Genomic DNA, 20,854 nt, shown 5'->3' with positions numbered 1-20,854 from the left:
CAAAAACTCTGCGGACCCGAGGCCCGGCCTCAGTACTCCTGGGTCCTCAGACGGGGAAGAGAACCGGGGCTCACTGCCCCCACACACACGTGGGGATTGCGAGCGGGACCGGCGATTATTATTATTATATAGCGAGGAGGAAAATAAGCGATAATGGGGACAAAAAGTAGCGGGAGCCTCCTGTAGAACTGGCATAGTTAAACATCTTAAGAGTACCTTGGCACGACCAACAGTTTCCATGCATTGACTGAAGTTAAGATGCATTTATTTGGGTTAGTTCATGCAGTGATCCGTTAAAGATTTTTCCTGTATGACCTTAAGCCTAATTTTGGTTAACCAAAACCCTAAACCCAAATTATGAGTGCAAACGTGCACTGATCGTGGGTTGAATAATACCTTTGGTTTCATGGCATTGATTGTTGTAACAAATTGTGAATGCCTGCAAATATCTTCATTGCTATGGTAAATGCTTACCGAATAACACTTATGAATTGTCACATTCTGCCTTAGAGCTCCGAAACAGTATCAATTAATGTTTTAAGTGTGTGCCAAAAAAAACTGAGAAGCATGGAGCGTTTGTTGGTGAACACCTGGAACATGTTTTTGGCCTCATGACCCTGATTCACAGTGGATAGGTCGTCTCTCATAGCAGATTGATAGCAGATAAATCTTATATTTACGATTAGAGACCATTTCTCTGTTGTTAAGAATGGCCATTGGCCAAAGTGTCACCCGTTACCGAGATTTGTTATTTTTTTAGGGCAATGTTATCGATGAGTGCGTTGAGTTTGAGTGTTGTGGTTGAAAAGTCAAAAGCACCGATTAAACCCGATTTGAAACTATCACGCCCGTTCGTGCAAACGTTAAAGAGAATAGCGCCGCTGCTGTATTCACTCGTGCGTTCTTTTGATTGCTCCCACTGCACGTGACGTAGGAACCATCCACTGCGAGTTCCCCTCATCGGGGAACCACTACACGTGGAAGAAGGTCACGACCACCGTTCACAACATCATTGTGGGACGGCTCTGGATCGACCAGGTGACCCTTTGGCTGTCCTACGAGTCTCGTCACACTCGCTTAGCTAACAGTGTTGACAAGCGAGAGAGAGAGTGGTTGGATCGGTTTTGTTTGCCTTTACTGAAGAGTGTGCTTTCGGTTGTAGGAAGGGGACAGTGTTGATTGCTTGGTCAATAATAACACTGAACACTTATGTAGTTTATTCTTTTTTATAGAAATACATATTGGACGACACGATGGAATTTCCCTTTACGATTGACGAGGGCTGCTCACATTCACTTGGGGTGGTCTGAAAGATAGAATGAAATATGGTGAAACAACTCAAGACATTTACATAATTTTCTTTCAAAAGTCACTCTTCTTACGTCACGGACTAGGAAAACGAGGCTGAGCGATACAGAAGCACACTCTCCCTTGCTATTGACGCACACTTCATGAATCTCATTAAATACCTCCAATGGAAAAATCACACTCTTTTTTTTTTACAATTTAAGTCGGTGACCTTAACATTTTATGGTTTTGTAAAAGCGCTTACATTTTTAGTTTTACATTCACAATATATTATCACATGAGCCCTTAATATTTATATATATTTTTCCCCTTTTTAGTTTTGCCTTGGTATTGGCATACCGACCTCAAACCCCTTGGGATAGACAATATTCGTCACTGCTTTGCAGTACATTGCCTTTCGATAATTGACACGAGTAGTAGTCAGTCTCCATAGCATAACGGCTTCATATCCTCACTTAGATATTCCCAGTTGTGCCGTATCGATCTCTCATGGATTTTCTGGAACTTCTTGAAGAACCGAATTCAGTTGCTGGAGTCTGCCGACTCCGAGAGAGAAACGACGGACATTGTGCAGGACGACGAGCGGTGTCACCCGACAACACATCGGAGGGCTTAATATTTGTTTAAATTGAGCATCGAACAGAGGTCGCAAACGGGTTTTGATTCCTTACCCGTACCCGTACCCGGCCGCACCAGGGTCGCAAACGGGTACCCGTACCCGGCAGGGTAGCCGGGTATCGGGTAGGGTACGGGTATCGGGTACCCGGTTGCGACCTCTGGCATCGAATCGTCAATTTAATTTCGTGACTTCAGGCTGGAGAAAGAAAAAAGTAAAGCAGCTGGACATCAACACAGTGTTGGCCCTTGGGGATCTACTGCATTTTGCTTGTTTTTGATGAAGCCATGTCCATCAACGTTTTGTGAAGATTCGCATTTTGGTTTGCTCCTCTGGACGGAACGTGTGCACCGTCTGCCATGTGCTGTTTGCAGTCGGGAGATATTGACATCGTTAATCACCACACAGGAGACAAATGCCAGCTCAAGTTCATCGCTTACAGCTACTTCTCACGTGACATTCCCCGCAAGGTGAGATGACCAGAGGGTTAGGTTCACCACCCCCCCCCCGCCTCCCCCGATGAAACAACGTTTCACATGAGTGCTCGTTAAGGTAATTGAGAAAACATTTTGGGACATTGCACTCCTAAGTGGAAGCGATGAATTGAAGCAAGATCTCAGCGGGTAATAGAACCGATCATCCAAATCTGATATCTCTTTGCAACCGTTCTCTTAATGCGACCCCTAATATTATAAGGGAGTCAAATATCCTTACAGACCTGTTCTTTCCGCTTGGTGCAATTCCCTCATCAACTAGTCTGTTAGTGGGTGGCAGTGACCTGCCCAGAGCTGAATTTCCAAGTCTGTGCTGCAGCGCCCCCTTGCGGTGGTATTTGGTTACATTGGGCGCCAAGTATTATTTCAGGCTTCCCTGAAATTCACCGACTCGCTTTAAGTGCCGCGGTTTTGGCGAGCAAAGATTCGGCAGCATCCCAAGATCGTGTCGACTCCGAGGCCGAAACGGAGCGGGGGCGAACCGCACCAGCCGCATTGCGACGCACGACCCGGACCTTGCACCCTGAGCGGGAGGGAGCTGCGACAGCAACCTCCCCGTTTCAGTGCGCGCGTCCCATCGGAGTGTCGCGTGTTCTTTTTTTATACGGTCACTTGCCAACACGCTAAATAATTCGGCAGGAACATGCCAGAGTGTTCATCGCCTGGGCGCAGAACACAGCACCCCCCGCGCTCGCTGCCGAGCGTGAGCCCAATGGAGCGGGTTACCCGAGACGGGTGTCGAGAGAGGAGGATTATAATTCTACGCCCCCAGCTGCCCCACACGTCGCCTCCACACTGCCCCGTACCGTTCCCCTCCCCCCCCCTCTCTCCTGTGCCGTGCAGGTATCCGGCGTGGTAATGGACGCGGAGGGAAATGCGCACTACATCTTGTCGGGGACGTGGGACGAGAAGATGGAGTACGCCAAAATTGTGCAGAGCAGCAAAGGAAGCAGTGGCAGTGAGGGGCGGCAGAAGACTGTCTACCAGACACAGCCCGCCAAGCACCTTTGGAAGAGATACCCACTGCCGTACGTCCGCGTACCTGTCCGCCTGCTTTTGCACCGTTGGCCGGGGCTCGTGCTTAACTGGCTTTTCCGCGCTAGCGGTGGCTCGCGCTTGCAATCCAGCTGTTGGGAGGCGAGCGTTGACTGATCGCTCAGATTTGCGCAACTGACAAGCCTGCCGGGGACTGCAAGGTGCCCTGGAGGTGGCGGTGGAGCATGTGGGTTTATAAAGCGGTCCGTGTGGACCCTTTTAAAAAAAACAATCCCCTCGTGCGTGTGTGTGTGTCGGTATTTCTTACACACACACACACTTGCCCCAACAGTCTGTTAAGGCTATGCGGGGGGATCTTTGTCTTTGTTTTCTTACGGTGCTCCCGTATCCTCCCGTTCATAAAACACTCCGTCAAATCAAATTGACCAAACATCCAAATTCACAGGACCCTCCTGAACAAGAGCCCTGAGGCTTAGCAAGGGCATTCCCGGATGGCGTCGGTGTTAACAATCAATACGTGCAAACCAACGGTGAAACATTTCATGGCACCGTTGTCGCTGATGGCTCTCGGCAGGGAGCACACGGAAGACACGTACCAATTCACGGAGCTTGTGCCGAGTGAGCGTGGATGTTTTTTCTCTACGTGTGTTCAGAGTATTTTGGCTGCCATACATTTCCCTGCGATGATAAACCACTGTTGAGGACTTCTGAAAAAGAGTTGCGTAGCTTCAGTGCGCCTTGCCTGGCAAAATAAAAAATGCAGTTTTAAGTATTTAATCTTGATTTGAAGCTTTCGTGACTGCAGGAATTCATACTCTTTGGTTCTTTCGGTAAAATAAAAAAAAATCCAGCTGGATAATTTTTTTCCGCCTGCGGACGGACCGCTTGTGTTGCGATGGAAACGTCGTGATATATTATTATTTCTTTTATTTTTCCACCTACGTGACTTTACCGAAAAAACCAAAGAGTATAGTTTTAAGTAATAGCTGTGCGGGATAACCGGATGAATAATTATCGCCGCTGTCGGCAAACCGACGGTGACACGCTTCGTCTCGCGCCCTGTGCCGATGGCTTTGCGCAGGGAGAACTCCGATAACATGTACTACTTCACGGACCTTGCGCTCACGCTCAACGAGACGGAGGAGGGAGTGGCGCCCACGGACAGCCGCCTGCGCCCCGACCAGCGGCTAATGGAGAACGGCAAGTGGGACGAGGCCAACGCCGAGAAGCAGCGTCTGGAGGAGAAGCAGCGTCTGGTGCGGCGCCGGCGCGAGGCCGAGCTCGCCAGCGCCGCCGAGGAGGGTACGTGTTGTTGCTGCTGTGTTGCCGCTACGTGTTGCCGCTGTGTTTTACCACTGTGTGTACTGCTGTGTTGCCGCTATGTTGCTGCTGTGTTTTTGCTGTGTGTACTGCTGTGTGTACTGCTGTGTTGCCGCTGTGTTGCCGCTGTGTTTTACAGCTGTGTTTTACAGCTGTGTTTTACAGCTGTGTTGCCGCTGTGTTTTACCGCTGTGTTGCCGCTGTGTTGCCGCTGTGTTTACTGCTGTGTTGCTGCTGTGTTTACTGCTGTGTTGCCGCTGTGTTTTACCGCTGTGTTTACTGCTGTGTTGCTGCTGTGTTTACTGCTGTGTTTTACCGCTGTGTTTACTGCTGTGTTGCCGCTCTTACCACTGTGTTACTGCTGAGTGTACTGCTGTGTTTCTGCTGTGTTATCACTGTGTTACCGCTGTGATGCTGCTGTTTTCACTGCTGTATTACCACTCTGTTGCTGCTGTGTTTTCGCTTTGTTGCTGCTGACATAATGCTGTGTTAGTGGTGTCTTGCCGCTGTATTGCCGCTGCGTTACTGCTGTGTTACCCCTGCATTACCACTGTGTTATCTCTGTCTTACTGCTGTGTTACCCCTGTGTTACCCCTGTGTTACTGCTGTGTTACCGCCGTGTTATAATAAATGTAGCTAGCGCTGTGAGCAGCGGTCGTTAAAATATCTCGCGTGCGTTGTGCATCTGCTGTCCCCCCCCCCCCCCCTTTCCTTGTTCTACGCCCAACGGGAAGCAGGCCGCAAGCACGAGTCCTACCGGCCCATGTGGTTTGAGCGCAAGGAGGACCCCTTTACGCGGGAAGTGAGCTGCATTTACCGCGGAGGCTACTGGGAGACCAAGGAGAAGCAGGAGTGGAAGATTAACCAGGACATTTTCTGAGACCTCCCCCTCCCCCCCCTCGCTCGGGACTGTGGGGTGCAGAGGGCGGCAGTGGCAACACAAGGGCAACGTCCGCGGCACGCAACACTTAACGCCCTGCAACAGGGAACAGACGCCATCGGTCGTTATCCAGTTCGCGTGACGATGTGGGCCGTGCGGTATTTTACACTCGCGCAAAGCACGTGTTGTCGTGCTGGCCACAGTGTGCGTCAAAACACGCTTCTCCGGATCTTCCGTTTGCTTTTTTTTCCTTGATTTCTTTTCTTTTGTTTCTTTAATGTTGGCAAAAGTGTATCGCATTCATTTAAAAAAAAAATCAAATGTGTTTGCATTGAAAGCTTTAACAGCAACAAAAAAAAACACTTAATTTAAATGCTCTACATCTTAAAGAAATCTGTTTTGGCAATGTTCAGGAAAACTAAAATCCACTTTGGAGAATAACAAATTATACAATATAAATATATATACCCTTTAAATATCCATGTAATTTGTGCGCGGAAGAAAACAATAGAATTAATCAAATATAGAGACTGTTTTATCACAATCATGAAAGAAAAAATGCGTAGCGTGAGAGAAATTCGAGCAACATCTTGTAATTTTGAAGCATCAAGGATTCTCTCACGAGTTTACTGAGGGATGAGATGCAGCAACCAAAGATGGTTGCCCTGTAATATAGCCGTGTAATTCCATGTTTAATTAGCATTAACCGTAATGCACCGTAAGTTGACAAATAGAATTAGCGCACACACACACACACGTGGCAAAGGAAGTGTTTCTGTACCTGGGGACAATTTTTTTTAAATTACTATTTTACAAAAAGGATGAATGAGAATGGTGTAAATCGCAGGGGGACATTGTAAACTTCCGGAGTGGTGTTGACTTGTGTACAATAGCTTGCAAGCGGATGGGCATCGGGGGAGGCGCTTTGCTCTGTGAAGCCCCCAGTGTGTACGGAGGCTTTGTCATCCTGACACTCCCTGCCGCCAAGCAGCTGCAGCTACCTCCCCCACAATTCGCCCGGCCCTCAATCATCACCGTCACCGTCCTTGTACTGGTACAAAAATAATAAAATCACCACCCCAAGCGTACATAGCTGGACATCTTAAGGGTGTCTCAAGAGAGCCTACGGGAGCACAAGATATTGAGGAGCGCGATGGTCAGCATGATCCGGGAGTAAAATCACGCCCACGGCACTGCACTTGAAGCCGTAAATCGTAAGCCAGCAGGTGCCGGCAAAAATGACCTGCTCACTATAAAAGGTGCTTTGATTTGTTTTAATTTCTCATTCGATTTTTACTACATCTTTTCCTATCCCTTTCTCTTAAATCTGGGGTGAGGGGGGGGGGTGTTTTTTTTGCCAAACGCTGTTCACGAACAGCGCTTACACGGACATACGCCGGCGACTTGTTTCGTCCGCGGTTGAAAGGTGAAACTGCAAAAGCTCCCCCGAGTGAATCGCCGGACGTGAGAATCGGGGCCCTGGGTGTTCTTGCCCACACCGCCACGTGCGCGCGGTGCACTTGGCAAAGTTCGCAACCGGGGAGCTGGTGATGCCTCGTTCGATTGGGGGAAGCAAATGCCCCTTCCCTTTGGTGGCTGCCAGCAGCAGATGGAACCACCGCTTCCGGTGACTGGACACAACGTGAGGGTGTATCGGCATAAATGATCCCGACCCAATGGGGGTTGTTGTTGTTCATTGCGGAGGTGTCACGTGTTGGGATCTTCACCTGCATTCACATTTGGCAGGCGTAACCATTGTGTACCCTTAGTTCAGTTACAGGTCACCTTTCATTATGGTACTTGTTCATTCACACAGTGTACGTGGTACAGCGGCGCCCTTTGTTATTCCACTGCTGGATCAAGGCGTCCCCACGACGTGCTGGTCGTTGGGGGTTATTTTTTAACATACCTCGCTAGGTCAGAGAGGGCTTGTGAAGGTCCGGGAGCACAGGTGTAGGAACAGGGGAGTGAAGTACAACAACGGATTTGATGCCCACCGTGCCGCCCAGCAGTCTGTTGTAGCCTTGCGCGCCTCTCCGTTCAGAGTGGTCGCCCATGATCCATCACCACCATCCAGGCTCATCTCCGCATAGCTTCAGGGACCTGACGACCAGGCGCATTATGAGTAAATTGGTCATGTGATCGTTAATTGGTAGGTTTTAATCCAATCGGTCGTTTAAACATCGAGGCATTTGGATGATCGGCCTTGGCTGTTGTTGTGACATCAATTGCCTACTGGTGGCCTGATGTTTAAAATTCCCATTCATGAGCGTGTTGCCACTTTATCCTAAACCAAGAAAGGATATCTTGTGGTGCCACATGCCACCCATATGCATATTCACCATATTCGATAAAGGAACGTTAATGATGAACCATTTCGGTGTCCACTAGTCTAGGATATAAGTTATTTCCAATAACCCATAGAAACTATGACTTGCATATATGTTTCTTATTATTTCTAATACACAGAACAAGTTAATAGCTATGCTGTGTGTCAGGAGGACTTGCCCACGATTCAAGCCTTAATAGAAAACTTTAGGTAATACACGACTACGTTTTATCAACGGGATAACGTTAAAAAAAAGTGCAACCGCGGTGGCCGTTTACAAATCGGTTTTGTTGTGGAATGATTCGCGTCAATCGTGCGTACATCACTCGACGGGCACGCTCTGCACCCCCACCACGAGACTTCTAATGTTCGTTGGTGACGAGTCTTCGTCATTTGAAGATTAACAACGTTCCCCTCTTGTCAGTGGACGTGCAGGTGGTGGTGTAGGCTCTATGGCAACAGAATATATGATTATTATGCCTTATTGTGAACCTTTACAACAAGCGGCTGCTTGTTCCACCCGAAACCTTGGCCACGAATTCTAATCCCGTTGATGCGACTCTTTCTGGGTGTGGCTCTTGCACGGCCCCGGCTCGCTGCACTTGCCTCTGCGTTTTGGGGGTTTGGCGAAATGTGCGTACTCCGATGTTTGCTTGTGTTTTATTTCTTTTTAAATGTGTTTTTTTACTAAAATTGCACAACCGCAGGACAAATGCATAGGAGAAATGGCTGTGAATTGAGACGTAAAAAAAAGAAAATCAAGCTTAAATATCCACGGAGAGCGTTGTGAATGCACAACGGTCGCTTAAACAACGACGGGTCGTGGCGCTATCGAAGATATTCATGACCCGACCAGCGTGCGCGGTGACTGATCCGCCCAAAATTTCGTACCGTTGTGTTTGGTCAGCGTTTAAAAAAAAAAAAACGACGCAAGTTTCTATTCGGAACCCCCCCAGTAGGCGTGGTGACCCATTGGATGAAATATGAAATCCAATTGTAAGTGAACTCCATTCCGTGTGTCTGATACAAAATTGATATGAATGAACATTGTGTTTTGGTCCGTCATCCACTTGACTTTCCAGACCGATTGTTGTTCTCAAAAGTTGTTCGGTCTTATCCTGTCAGCTCCAAAGAGATCGCCGTTTCAGAATGACCCTCCGGAGGACATTCTTCGGGAGTTAAATACATTCTTTAAAATGCCCTCCCTTGGTCAACACCTGCCAAAAATACACCAGTTAGCGCTGTGCTATACAAGACATTGCGGTGTGTGCATTGACTTTTCTGCGCGCGAGATGGTGTGTCAGTAATTGAGTCTTCGAGTGCTGTGCACTATACACTAATACCTGTGCAAAGGGTTTGGTCAATACGACGTGAAGGGCTTTTCCGATATCTAGGGGAAAACTGGCTGTATGCAAATGATTAATGTTGAAGCAGAGCACGTGGTTTTTGTTCATGGCGTGTATCCAAGGGGAATAGATGAATCAAGTTTCCGTTGCTGCTTCAGTGAACTTGTGCGTGAATAACTAGGTTGATTCAAAATAATAACGATATTTTATACTGTCACCGAGAGGGAAGAGGTTTTCTCGTTGTTTTATGTTCCTGGTTGTTTGACACGCATCATCCACCTCCCCACCTACCCCCCTCCCCCCTATGCAATGTACCATTTAATATAGTTTACCGGTTCCTGCTCATAACCTCACTCATTTGGTAAATACTGTGTTTATCATAACGACGTAGGCTCATCGTTGGCTTCTCCATTACCATAGTCACCCGCAAAAGGTGTTTCCCAATGCAACCCTTCAGTGTAACTATTATAATACATCTCGGAACAAGAGGAGCAAAACGTTCACGAAAAATTCCAAGACGATGGCGATTGACTCTACGCAACAGCTCACTGTGACGATGAGGCAGCCAGGACGCAATTGTCGTCTTCGCGTCGATGGCAATTTTACAATTTAACGAAACTTCCCGTGATTCGGATGAACCGTGGGGTACAATGCAATAGCGATGTGCGCGGGTGTTTGCGATTGTGGTTATCATGGCGATTATTCGGCGCACGCGGGTGTGATTTTTGTTGTTGTTGCTTCGGTGGGAAATAAGGTTGTGTTTATCAGACGCGGGACACCACAACAAGGCGTGCGTGTGTGCGCGCGTGCGTGCGCGCCGTAGCAAAACAGGTGGGGGCGGAATGGAATCGTGTGCCGATTATTATAATTATTATTTTTGGATAAGATTTCGTTGGACACGCGTAGGGTCTCTCGGGAGAGCCGAACAAAAAGGCGGCGCTCGTGAAATAAATTCGCAAGGAACAACACCGCAAGAGACTCGTCTCCCGCGTGCTGCGTCGTGATTTGTTGAGACGCACTCTGCAGCAGCAGCAGGCGTTTGAAACCTCGTGGCCTGCGGATCGCCATTTCACGTGGCACACGCGACGAAGACCGACCATGACACGGATGGATAACATCAGAGCACGGACGAGGCAGGCTCGCGCTAGAACAGACGATGAGGATAGCAGACGACGGAAATCGGTGGTGAAAGATCGCCCCCCATGGTGCGGCCAACCCCTAGGATCGAGGATGACTGAAGACCAAGACGGCTGCCGCTATGAGGGGGCCACAATCTTGAGACGCAGTGCCGGATGATCCTAGTAGCAAAAGTAGCAATATATGTAGCAGCTACGGGCCCCGCACTTTCAAGGGCCCTCGCTAAATGCTTTCAAGCTGTCAATTCCGGTTCAGTGATTCTGCACTTGCTCTATTACTATAGTACTATACCGCCTTCAACTTTTATTATGAGCGACTGGGTGTTTAAGGTTATCGATTCGTCGTATTATCCGGCTGTATAGCTAATTAAAAATACAATTACTTTACTATGCAAGTTAAACATGTGTGTTTTAATATTTGTGATTTATTTATTTAGGGCCCCTTTATAACATATGCTACAGGCCCTGCACTAGCTTAATCTGGCCATGGGTGGAAAAAACCCCGATTTTTCCAGCGGCAGGCATCAGGTTTAAAAAAACAATTAAACCTGATTTCGGGGAATTAAAACCTGGTTTAATGAATGCGAAACTCTGATAGGCTTAGGCTGCTTCCTCGTCGGTGCTGCTATCGTACTCGGGGGGCCGTCGGGCACGGGGTAGTCGTAGAATGCGGCGGGCAGGTTGGTCTTGATGAACACGAGCTTCTCCACAATCGTGGGCGCCAGTGAGTTCCTTAGCTTGGAATGGACGAAGCCCATCGTTGAGAAGTTGGCGAAGTGCGGTTCTGCAATTAGAACCAATTTAACCGGATTTCTCCCAATCTCAGATGATCGGGTTTAATATAAAAAGACAATCCCGATTGTAAAAAACCCGACTGTGCCACCCTTGAATCTGGCACTGCTGAGACTCCCTGCACACACGATATCCGTTACAGCAAGCGGGTAGTGGACGGGAATATTTTCGACTTTGCCAATAATAATGTTCCTAATTTTTAGGCCCGCTCGCTCACGACTGTTTACTGCAAGGGCCTCTTTGCCAGCGACAGAAGTGATTGATTTAAGGATTGCGCGCGTGTTAATTCGTGGACCCCCAGAGATGTTCGTAAGCCCTAAGTAAAGAATAGTTTTCGCACCTTTGCCCGACAGCGTTGGGAGCGTTCCCACCCGGCCCATATGATGCATGTTTCGTTTTGAAGATTCAAAAAGCTACCGAGCTCATCCGGTGATTTAAAGCGTGGAGAGAATTTGACGTTACTACATGTACTCGAGCGCTCTTATTGTCGTAGAGCCATACTTGATGTTCACTGTATTGTGCGATAACATAGCCCCCGGGATTCGGTTACACTTTTGCCCCATGATATGCATCAAATCACGGCGTGTGTGTGTGTGGGGGGAGCGGTGGTGTAGCGGTTAGCGCGATGTGCTACGAACCTGGTGACCCGGGTTTGATGCCCGTTCACGGCCAACACCGGTGGCTATTATCTGAACCGGTCCTGGGCCTCCCCTAGGTCGACTCAGCCTGAAATGAGTACCTGGTGCGGTGTATAAACATCGCCACTAGGGAGACAAAGGCGGCCGGGCGTGGTTTTGGCCACCCAATCCTCTCGCATGACATGCCGGCCTTAATAGGTACTCGCTAACAGCACTTTCCACAACAGTCTGTTGAGGCTATACGGGGGGGGGATCTTTGTCTTTGGTGTCAAAAGATCCGGCTGAGAGAAGGCAAAAGATTGCTTCTTGTTAGACGCATTCGTGTGACGAGTAAAACAGACGCCAAACTTGGGTTGAGCAACATCGAACTCTTGTGTGTCTGGCCTCTGATGTTCGGTTGACCGTGTGCTGGTCCTTGGGCTAACCTTGGACACGCCTGCTCTCGCAACCGAGCAATTATACGTGCAAATATTGACGTCTTCGTTGAATAACAATCGGCGATGATAAAAAATATGCCGAAGTCGGCGAGGGCTTGATTTAGGAGCACTTGTTATCTCGTGTAACTTTGGAGGGTAATTAAAGTGGAATTTTCTACGATTGCCTGCAGCCTGGCCACCCACCCCCTCGTGTGCCACAGTGCCGGCCTTCGTAGATGCTCGTTAACAGCACTTGCCCCAACAGTCCCTTAAGCCTACACGGGGGATCTGTGTTGCACATTGAGATTCTTTCGCACCGTACGTTGCCAACCGCGCTAATTAATCGGAGGTGCGGGGGGGTGTAAGGACTACAAACTTAACAACAAGAGCAGTTCTAAAAAAATTCTTTTTCAATCGAGAGTTTAAAAGTACATCGCTCCAATGTGCTTGGCTTAAGAGGGTTTCATACTCCTCGGTTCTTTCGGTAAAGTCACGTAGGTAGAAAATAAATTAAATCACGACGTTTCGATTGCAACACAAGCAATCATCAAGTCGGAAAACCACAAAAAAATCTTGCTGTGGCTTTCTCACCTGATGATGATTGCTTGTGTTGCAATCGAAACGTCGTGTATTAATTACATTTATTTTATACCTACGTGACTTTACCGAAAGAACAAAAGAGCATGGATACCTGCAGTCACGAAAACTTCAAATCTAGATTTAAGAGGGTTTCTTCCCCGCATTGGGACTTAACGCATCTTGCGTCTCCAAGCCCCGCCCGCCCGCCCGCCAGGGTCTTGAGAAGCACCCCCTTGGTGACTTCTCCTGAGCCGTAGCGGTGAGCCCAGTGCCGGATTATCCTCGTAGCAAAGGTAGCAAATGCTCCGGACCCCGCACTTTCAAGGGCCCCGCGAGTAAACGCTTTCAAGGTATCAATTCCGGTTCAGTGATTCTGCACTTGCTCTATTACTATAGTACTATACTCGCTTGTTAGCCCGTCCTGGGACGGAAGCGTAAAGTAAACTTAGCTTGACTGCAGGAATTACTTTTTGGTTCTTTCGGTAAAGTCGCGTAGAAATAAAACAATTATTTATAATTGTAAATAATTATTTTCTTTTTTAAAATATATATTTTTTAATAATTATAAATATTTATTTTCTTTCTGCGTGACTTTACCGAAAGAACCAAAGACTGTGGACCAATCGGTTTCAAAGTCAATGCATATATTATATTATCAGAGGATGTTTTTTGTTTGCATTCTGACCACAAGTATTGTGGTTAATGCAGATATGATTCCTTGTAAAAGGTTTCAGTTTGGTGTTTTAACAACTTAACACCCGTTTTGTTGCCAGAAAAAAGGGGAAACCCTATTCTCGTGTACAACTATTATTTTCCTTTGATTCTTTCGGTAAAGTCACGTAGAAAGAAAATAATGATTTTATTTTAATTATTATTTTATTTTAATTTTAATTTTATTTCTTCGTGACTTTACCCAAAGAACCAACGACTGTGACTTACCGTTTGTTTGACGCGCCGAAGAATTTAAATAATGCGACAAAACGCATTAACTTTCTATAAAGAGACGCAAAATCGAAAGGAAATTTGCGTCAATAAATTTTCATTGCCGCTCGCTCGACCTGCGTTAGTCTAAAAATCCAGGCAACACATGAATTATAATGAGGGGGGGGTGGGGCGCATGTGGAGTGACGTCACGTGTGGGACACACACACACACAGCCTTTTTGTCTCGTTATATTCGTTGAGGCTTTGATGTTCTTGATTCCCTTTACTTTCCATAAAGAAAGGTAAAAATTAAAGCTGATTTGCGTAAACAAATTTTCGTTTCTGCTCCACCTTCATGCGGAGTGACGTCACCCGTTCATGATTATTAATGACGGGGGGCTGGTCGATGTGCAGTGACGTCACGCGCGGGACACACAGACATTCTTGGCTCATTATAGTAGTAAATACTGCCTTCGACTTTTACAAACGACTGGGTGTTTAAGGTTAGCGATTTGTCGTATTATCTGGCTGTATAGCAAATAAAAAATACAATTACTTTACTATGCAAGTGAAAAATGTGAGTTTTAATATTTCAGTTTTTATTTATTTATTTAGGGCCCCTTTATAACATAATGCTGCAGGCCCCGCATTAGCTTCATCCGGCACTGGGTGAGCGCGCTGAGCTTTGGAGCCGGTGAACCGAGTTCGATTCCCGCTCAATGCCAACATCGGTGACGAAACAAATGAACAGGTCTTAGGACTCCCATCGGTAAACTCGGCCTTGCATGCGTACCTGGTGCGATGTGTGAACAAAGCTAGCCGGGCGTGGTTGCTGGCTCGCCGGCTTTCATCGGTGCTCGCTAACAGCACTTGCCCCACCAGCCTGTCAAAGGCTATACGGGGGGAGCTTTGTCAATATGTGCCGGAGACAGCGCGCTCTTCAATTGAAGAGGGCTACGGATGCGATTGATTTGAGATAAAACACATCAATACATCGATGTGCTTCGATGTTTGATGCGTTTGATGATTGTTTTTCTCTCTTCAACTAATTACAGGAAAGAGCTGGGTAATTATTCAGAAGCATGTGTTTTATTATTATTATTAAGGAAAATAATAAGCAAAAAAAATGTTAATCAAAAGCCACAATGCTGCTCTTGTTACAAGACGAACACTCGACCAACAGCAAATGTACGTCGACTTTGCAGAGTTTGACTTTTAAACCTTTCTGCAGCATTTACACGTGTCGTCGATTTTTGGAGAGTGACAAGTTTGTTATGTCCCATCAAATAGTTTCAAACCTCGACATCATTAGACCTCCTTTGCCAGTACCAAAGTAGAATAATAGGGGTGTTCCCCTTTATTCTGCCATCATCTGGTCTAGCAACCAATTGAGACGAGGCTCGAAAGAAAGCCGTCTCTGGTGTAGACCAATCAGTTTCAAGGACAATGCATATATTATCAGTAGGGTTTTTTTGTTTCCATTTTGACTGCAAGTATTGTGGTTGATGCAGACATGATTCCTTGTAAAAAGGGTTCAGTTTTGTTGCCAGAAAAAAGGGAACAACCCTAATATTATAGTTTCAAATCTATATTTTATTGTTTTATATATATTTTTATTTTATTGTTTCCCTTCTACGTGACTTTACCGAAAGAACCAAGAATATGAATCCCTGCAGTCACGAAAGCTTTCAATCAAAATTAACGTTTTTTTCACCTTTACGTCTGTCGTGAACAACACAACATGAAACCAAACCATCGTCGTTCCAGATATTATCGGATGGATCATCATCGATGTCAAAATATCGACGCATCGGAAACAAATCTTAGAATGTTACCGATTTTTCGATGTGTCCTTTCCCATCCCGAGTAGCCACAAACTGTGGCGATTGGTTGTGGCTATTAATGCGCCTACTGGAAGTCGTGTACCGGGTGTGGAATATTTCCCGGATCGACCACTGGCCCAGACCGGGCTAAAATGTAGTCTCTGGATAGACGTGTGAGTATGTTTCAAACTGCTTGCATGTTAATGATCGACACACGTGCATGAATAAATCATTAACTCTCATCAGAAGAGTCGAGACTTGCTTTAATTAACGTCGGTGATCTGCCAGATGTGGATAGGCAAGAGCGCTGCTCCGGTTTCTGCGCGAAGCAATTTCACAAATGAAACAAAATAATTCATCAGTACCGTAATTTTGTAGAACATAAGCGACACATTATTTAGTTTTGCACATCACATCCCATCTGCCCGACGGCCACAAGTTTCTGGAATTCTATACTCTTTGGTTCTTTCGGTAAAGTCACGGAGGTATAAAATAAAAAGTATTATATTTTTCTTCTTGGTTTTTTTCGGTAAAGTCACGTAGAAGGGAAATAATAAAATAATAAAAATAAAACATTTTTTTATCATGTTTTTTTTATTTCCCTTCTACGTGACTTTACCGAAAGAACCAAGAAGATGAATCCCTGCAGTCACGAAAGCTTTAAATCGAAATGTATTATATTTTTATTTTATTTTAATTTTATACCTACGTGACTTTACCGAAAGAACCAAAAAGTACGGATTCCTGCACTCACGAAAGCTTCAAATCAAGATTCTGGAATTCTCTCTCGTTCTCAGCAGCATTGGTTCAAGGCAGGCAAACCCTGAGCCGGCCCGCCCGTTCGCCCGGGGGGGTTTGAATCATCCCGGCGTCACGGCAGGAGCGGGCACGCCGCGGTTGTCGCACATCGTAGCCGCCGCCGCCGCTGCTGCTGCTACGGTGGCTACGATGTTGGCCGCCCGTTGTTATTGTTGTTGCTGCTGCTACTGCTGGAGGCGACTGTGGACACAGCGGCATTCGTCACTGGAGGGGGGAGGAGGAGGAGGAGCGGCCTTTTAGCGGCAAATGAGCCGTGTCGGCGCGAAGCTTTTGCGGGGTCCCCCCCCCCTATCCAGACAGGGGTCCCCCCTCCTATCCAGACAGGGGTCCCCCCCCTATCCAGACAGGGGTCCCCCCCCCCTATCCAGACAGGGGTCCCAGTGTCCACCCCCCCCCCCGAGCGACGCTTCTCCGATTCCCCCACGCAACCAACTCCTCACCCCCCTCTCATTCCCTCTCGCCCCCTCTGCATCCTCTCTGCGTCTTGCACGCATCTCCGCGTGCTCGGGCCGCTTGCTGCTGGGGGTCACTCGTCTGGAGGATTGTGACTTGGAGGCGGGGATGGTGGTGGCGGTGGTGGTAATAAGAGGAGGATAATAAGAGGAGGTGATTGATGGCGGTGATGGTTGACAGAGGAGGTGATGATCACGCTCGTGGTGGTAGTGGAGAGAAGAGGTGATGCGATGGCGGAAAGAGGAGGTGATGGCGGTGATAGTGCTAAGTGTGATGGTGTAAAAAGGACGTGATTGTGATGAAAGCACTGGTGGTGGAAAGAGACGTTGATGATGGTGGTGATAATAATGATGGTGGATAGAGGAGATGATGATGGTGGTGATGATGATAATGATGGTCGAAAGAGACGGTGATGATGGTGATGATAATGATGGTGGAAAGAGACGGTGATGATGATGGTGGTGATGGTGATGATGGAGAAAGGAGATGATGATGGTGGTGATGGTGGTGATGGTGATGATAATAATGGTGGATAGAGGAGATGATGATGGTGATGATAATGATGGTGGATAGAGGAGATGATGATGATGGTGGTGATGATAATGATGGTGGAAAGAGACGGTGATGATGATGGTGATGATTGTGGAACGAGGAGATGATGATGGTGGTGATGGAGAGAGGGGGTTGGCGATGATGCGAGGTGCAGGGAGGAGGAGGCGGGGTGTGTGTGTGTGAGCTTTCTCGTTTGGCCCGGAAGAATGAGTAACTAGGGGCAACTGTGGCAAGCGGCGTTTTTTTTCCCCCTGAGGTTGTCGCGTCTCGCGAACTTTGCGCACAACGCCACCCACCCAACCCACCACCCCCTAGAGCGCAACGAAAAGCAGTTCTCGATGACAGCCACGAGCAACTGGTGAACTCGGACGAAGCCGCAACTGAGTTCAACAGCCTCATCGCTCGTGGCTGTGCGTGTGTGTGTTTTTTTGTCGTGTGCCATTGTTTTAAAAAAAAATCATCGATTAGGCGGATCTGACGCCAGTGGCACTCTCCCGTCAGCCTCTCTTGACTCAGCTCTGAGTGCGCGGTGAGTTTTCACGAACCACCACCAAAACTTCGTTGAGTCACTTGTCAAATCTCGTGTGTGTGTCTCTCTCTCCTCTCATCTCTCTCTCTCCTCTCTTCGGCGGGCCAGGCAACTCGCTCGCTTCTGTGAAACGTAAAACACCGATGCACCTTCTTCCTGTGTTCTTTCGGTAAAGTCACGTAGAAGGGAAATAATAAAATATTATGTTTTATTATTTTATTATTTCCCTTCTACGTGACTTTACCGAAAGAACCAAGAAGATGAATCCCTGCAGTCACGAAAGCTTTAAATCGAAATTTAAAATAATATTTTATTATGTTTAATTTTTATTATTTTATTATTTCCCTTCTACGTGACTTTACCGAAAGAACCAAGAAGATGAATCCCTGCAGTCACGAAAGCTTTAAATCGAAATTTTTTACGTTTTATATAATGAGGCCGTGCTTAATGCACTACGACGACGATGGGTGGAAATAAGAAACACCTCGGACCGAGAGTGAACTCTTTAAAGGGAAGTTTGTATTTCGTGTGACCACCACGGGAACCGTTTTGTGTTGTTCGAGTCGTGATGCGTTTACAAGACTACAGCCCCTGCAACAGATTGTATGTCTTGCAAGTTGTGTACCTGTCAACCCATGAGGTTTACCCCGTATTCTTTTACAGGGAAATTGAGCCGTTTAAATGCGGGCAACATTTTGTTGTTGTCTATTTGTTTGTGTTTCTCCCTTGTGATGGGACTTTATATGATGAACGTTGAGATTTATAAGGGCACGGGATGACCAATAAAAGTCTGAATTGGTCTGTAATAAGGGAAGGCATGGTAATAAGGGGTTGACAGCTATGAAGTTGGTTGCTGTGTAAGTTACAAAGTCTACAGGAGTCTTACAGCACGCGAGAGATATTTGTTTAAAGCAAATGTAGTCTATGCTAAATATGTGTGTGTGCCGTGGTGGAGCGGTGGCGCAGTGGTGAGCGCACTGCCCAGGAATGTATCTGAACCGGCGTGGTGAAGTATGGTGAGGCAATTCCTACGAGCGAAAGTAGGGAGAGTATGCACGTACGTTGAACTTCTTTCGCGCCGTACGTAGCCAACCGTGCTAATCGGAGACGCGGAGGGATTTCGTGTTATTGAACAGTGGGGTGGATAAAAGAGCAGTCGATTATTGATCGTGAATGGAACATAGTCCTGCGTTGGGAACCCGTCTCGTCTGGTCAAATGTATTACACACACACACACACGCCTTGTATCAGTACCGCAGTCATGGCAGCGACAATGTACCACGGATTACTGATGATCGCCAAGAGCACGAAACCAATGCACGGATGTTGTACACTTGCCAACTGGGAATGGGGCATTTACCATTTTGACTTTGAACACCAGCCGACATCGCTTGGTTGTTCTAATTGCTTATTAAATATGCGCATAAACACCACTCGCTGCGTTGATCAATAACACCCACCGCCTTAAAAAGGAAGGCACGCAATTAGTGACGTTCCGGGCAATGGGCCTTCTTCATGGTGCCGATCCTAACCCCGAGAGAAGGGCCATTTCCCATATAACGTTGCCTGTTATGTTTTCCTATTAAAGCCAATGCGTCATCGACAGATGATGTTGTTGAGCTCACCGCTGCCAATGCAGCAGCAGCATCAGCTCGTTTTACATTTGAACTTTTGTGACATTTACAAATGTACGCAGAGCTTAGCTGTGTTGACCGCAGTTTGTATCTTATCGAGATATTCAGCAGTTAAAAACACACACACACACGCACACTCGTCCAGTTAAAAGGGTCATAATATATCGCCCGAGTAGTGGTCAACGCTGCCACTAAGTTCCCATATTCCACGACGTAAAACCGAGCTCTATTGCCAACGTAAACGGTCATGGAACACCCTTAATAAAAGGCAAAGATCCCCCGTACAGCCTTAATAGACTGTTGGGGCAAGTGCTGTTAGCGAGCCACCTATGAAAGCCGGCACGGCACACGAAGTGGGTTAGTGGCCAGCACCACGCCAAGCCGCCTTTGTCTCCCCAGTGGCGATGTTTGCACACCGCGCCAGGTACTCATTGGAGGCTGAGTCGACCTAGGGGATGGCCCAGTATCTAGGTTCATAGTGCAACGGGGTAACCACTACACTAGCGCTTCCCATAACTCGCAATGACCACTTTCTCAGACACTAAGTTCACCTGTACGCACTGTGTATAGTCTGCATGTATGTTGGACTTCTTTCGCACCGTACGTAGCCAACCGTACTTATTGGAGATGCGATGATACTCAACCTAGGGTGGAAAGGTGGCGCAGTGGTTCGTGCTCTGAACTACAAACCCGGCCTCACGACGTAACATCAGCTCAACCCCAAAGCTGTCAACCCATACGGTTTGCCCCGTATTCTTGTTCAAGGACATTGAGTTTTCAGGTCCATACGGCGTACAAATTCTAAGAGTATAAAAAAAATTCGTTGTTGATTTTTTTCTTCCTGAAGACGACCGCCTGTGTTGCGATCGAAACGTAGTTTGTTGTTATTTTCTTTGAGCCTATCGACTTGACTGTACCGATAGACCCAAAGAATATGAATTCCCGCAGTCACGAAAGCTTTAAGTCAAGATTTGTTTGTGTTTCTCCCTTGTGATGGGACTTTGTAGGATGAGCGTTGAGATCTATTAAGGGCACGGGGTGACCAATAAGGTGTGAATTGGTCTGTAATAAGGTCGGCACTGATACGGGTTTGACAGCGTGGTGAAGTATGGTCAAACAACCGCCGTGATGACGGATACAGCGTGGGGTGGCTTTTCATCAAGCGGTGGAATGACAAAAGTGTTGCACATTGTTGAATTGTAATTACGAAGGGATTGCATTCCTTCACGGCACCACGTGTCGTGTGAAAGTGCAGCACTGGATTTCTTCCG

The 20,854-nt window shown here is 47.1% G+C and overlaps 2 protein-coding genes across 8 annotated transcripts in view; both read left to right on the top strand.

Moving 5' to 3' along the window:
- Nucleotides 1-10,263, top strand: part of OSBP (oxysterol binding protein) — a 73,716-nt gene extending 63,453 nt beyond the window's left edge. The window contains exons 10-14 of the mRNA XM_078857592.1: nucleotides 935-1,038; nucleotides 2,299-2,394; nucleotides 3,262-3,446; nucleotides 4,496-4,716; nucleotides 5,472-10,263. Coding sequence (XP_078713718.1) covers nucleotides 935-1,038; nucleotides 2,299-2,394; nucleotides 3,262-3,446; nucleotides 4,496-4,716; nucleotides 5,472-5,614 — 749 coding nt within the window. The 3' untranslated portion in view covers nucleotides 5,615-10,263. The remainder of the gene's footprint in view (nucleotides 1-934; nucleotides 1,039-2,298; nucleotides 2,395-3,261; nucleotides 3,447-4,495; nucleotides 4,717-5,471) is intronic.
- A 7,373-nt stretch (nucleotides 10,264-17,636) lies between these two features.
- Nucleotides 17,637-20,854, top strand: part of LOC144933079 (uncharacterized) — a 37,145-nt gene continuing 33,927 nt past the window's right edge. For 6 of the 7 annotated variants that reach the window (XR_013636978.1, XM_078857587.1, XM_078857589.1 and 3 more), the window contains exon 1: nucleotides 17,637-17,949. The gene's annotated coding sequence lies outside the window, so the exon portion shown is untranslated. The remainder of the gene's footprint in view (nucleotides 17,950-20,854) is intronic. The other variant, XM_078857588.1, reaches the window with a different exon arrangement.

This window comes from Lampetra fluviatilis, chromosome 6, assembly GCF_964198595.1.
Source record: "Lampetra fluviatilis chromosome 6, kcLamFluv1.1, whole genome shotgun sequence".
NCBI classification, from domain to species: Eukaryota; Metazoa; Chordata; class Hyperoartia; order Petromyzontiformes; family Petromyzontidae; genus Lampetra; species Lampetra fluviatilis.
Note: the sequence above shows the minus strand (reverse complement) of the source record. Positions and strands in the feature narration are given on the sequence as shown.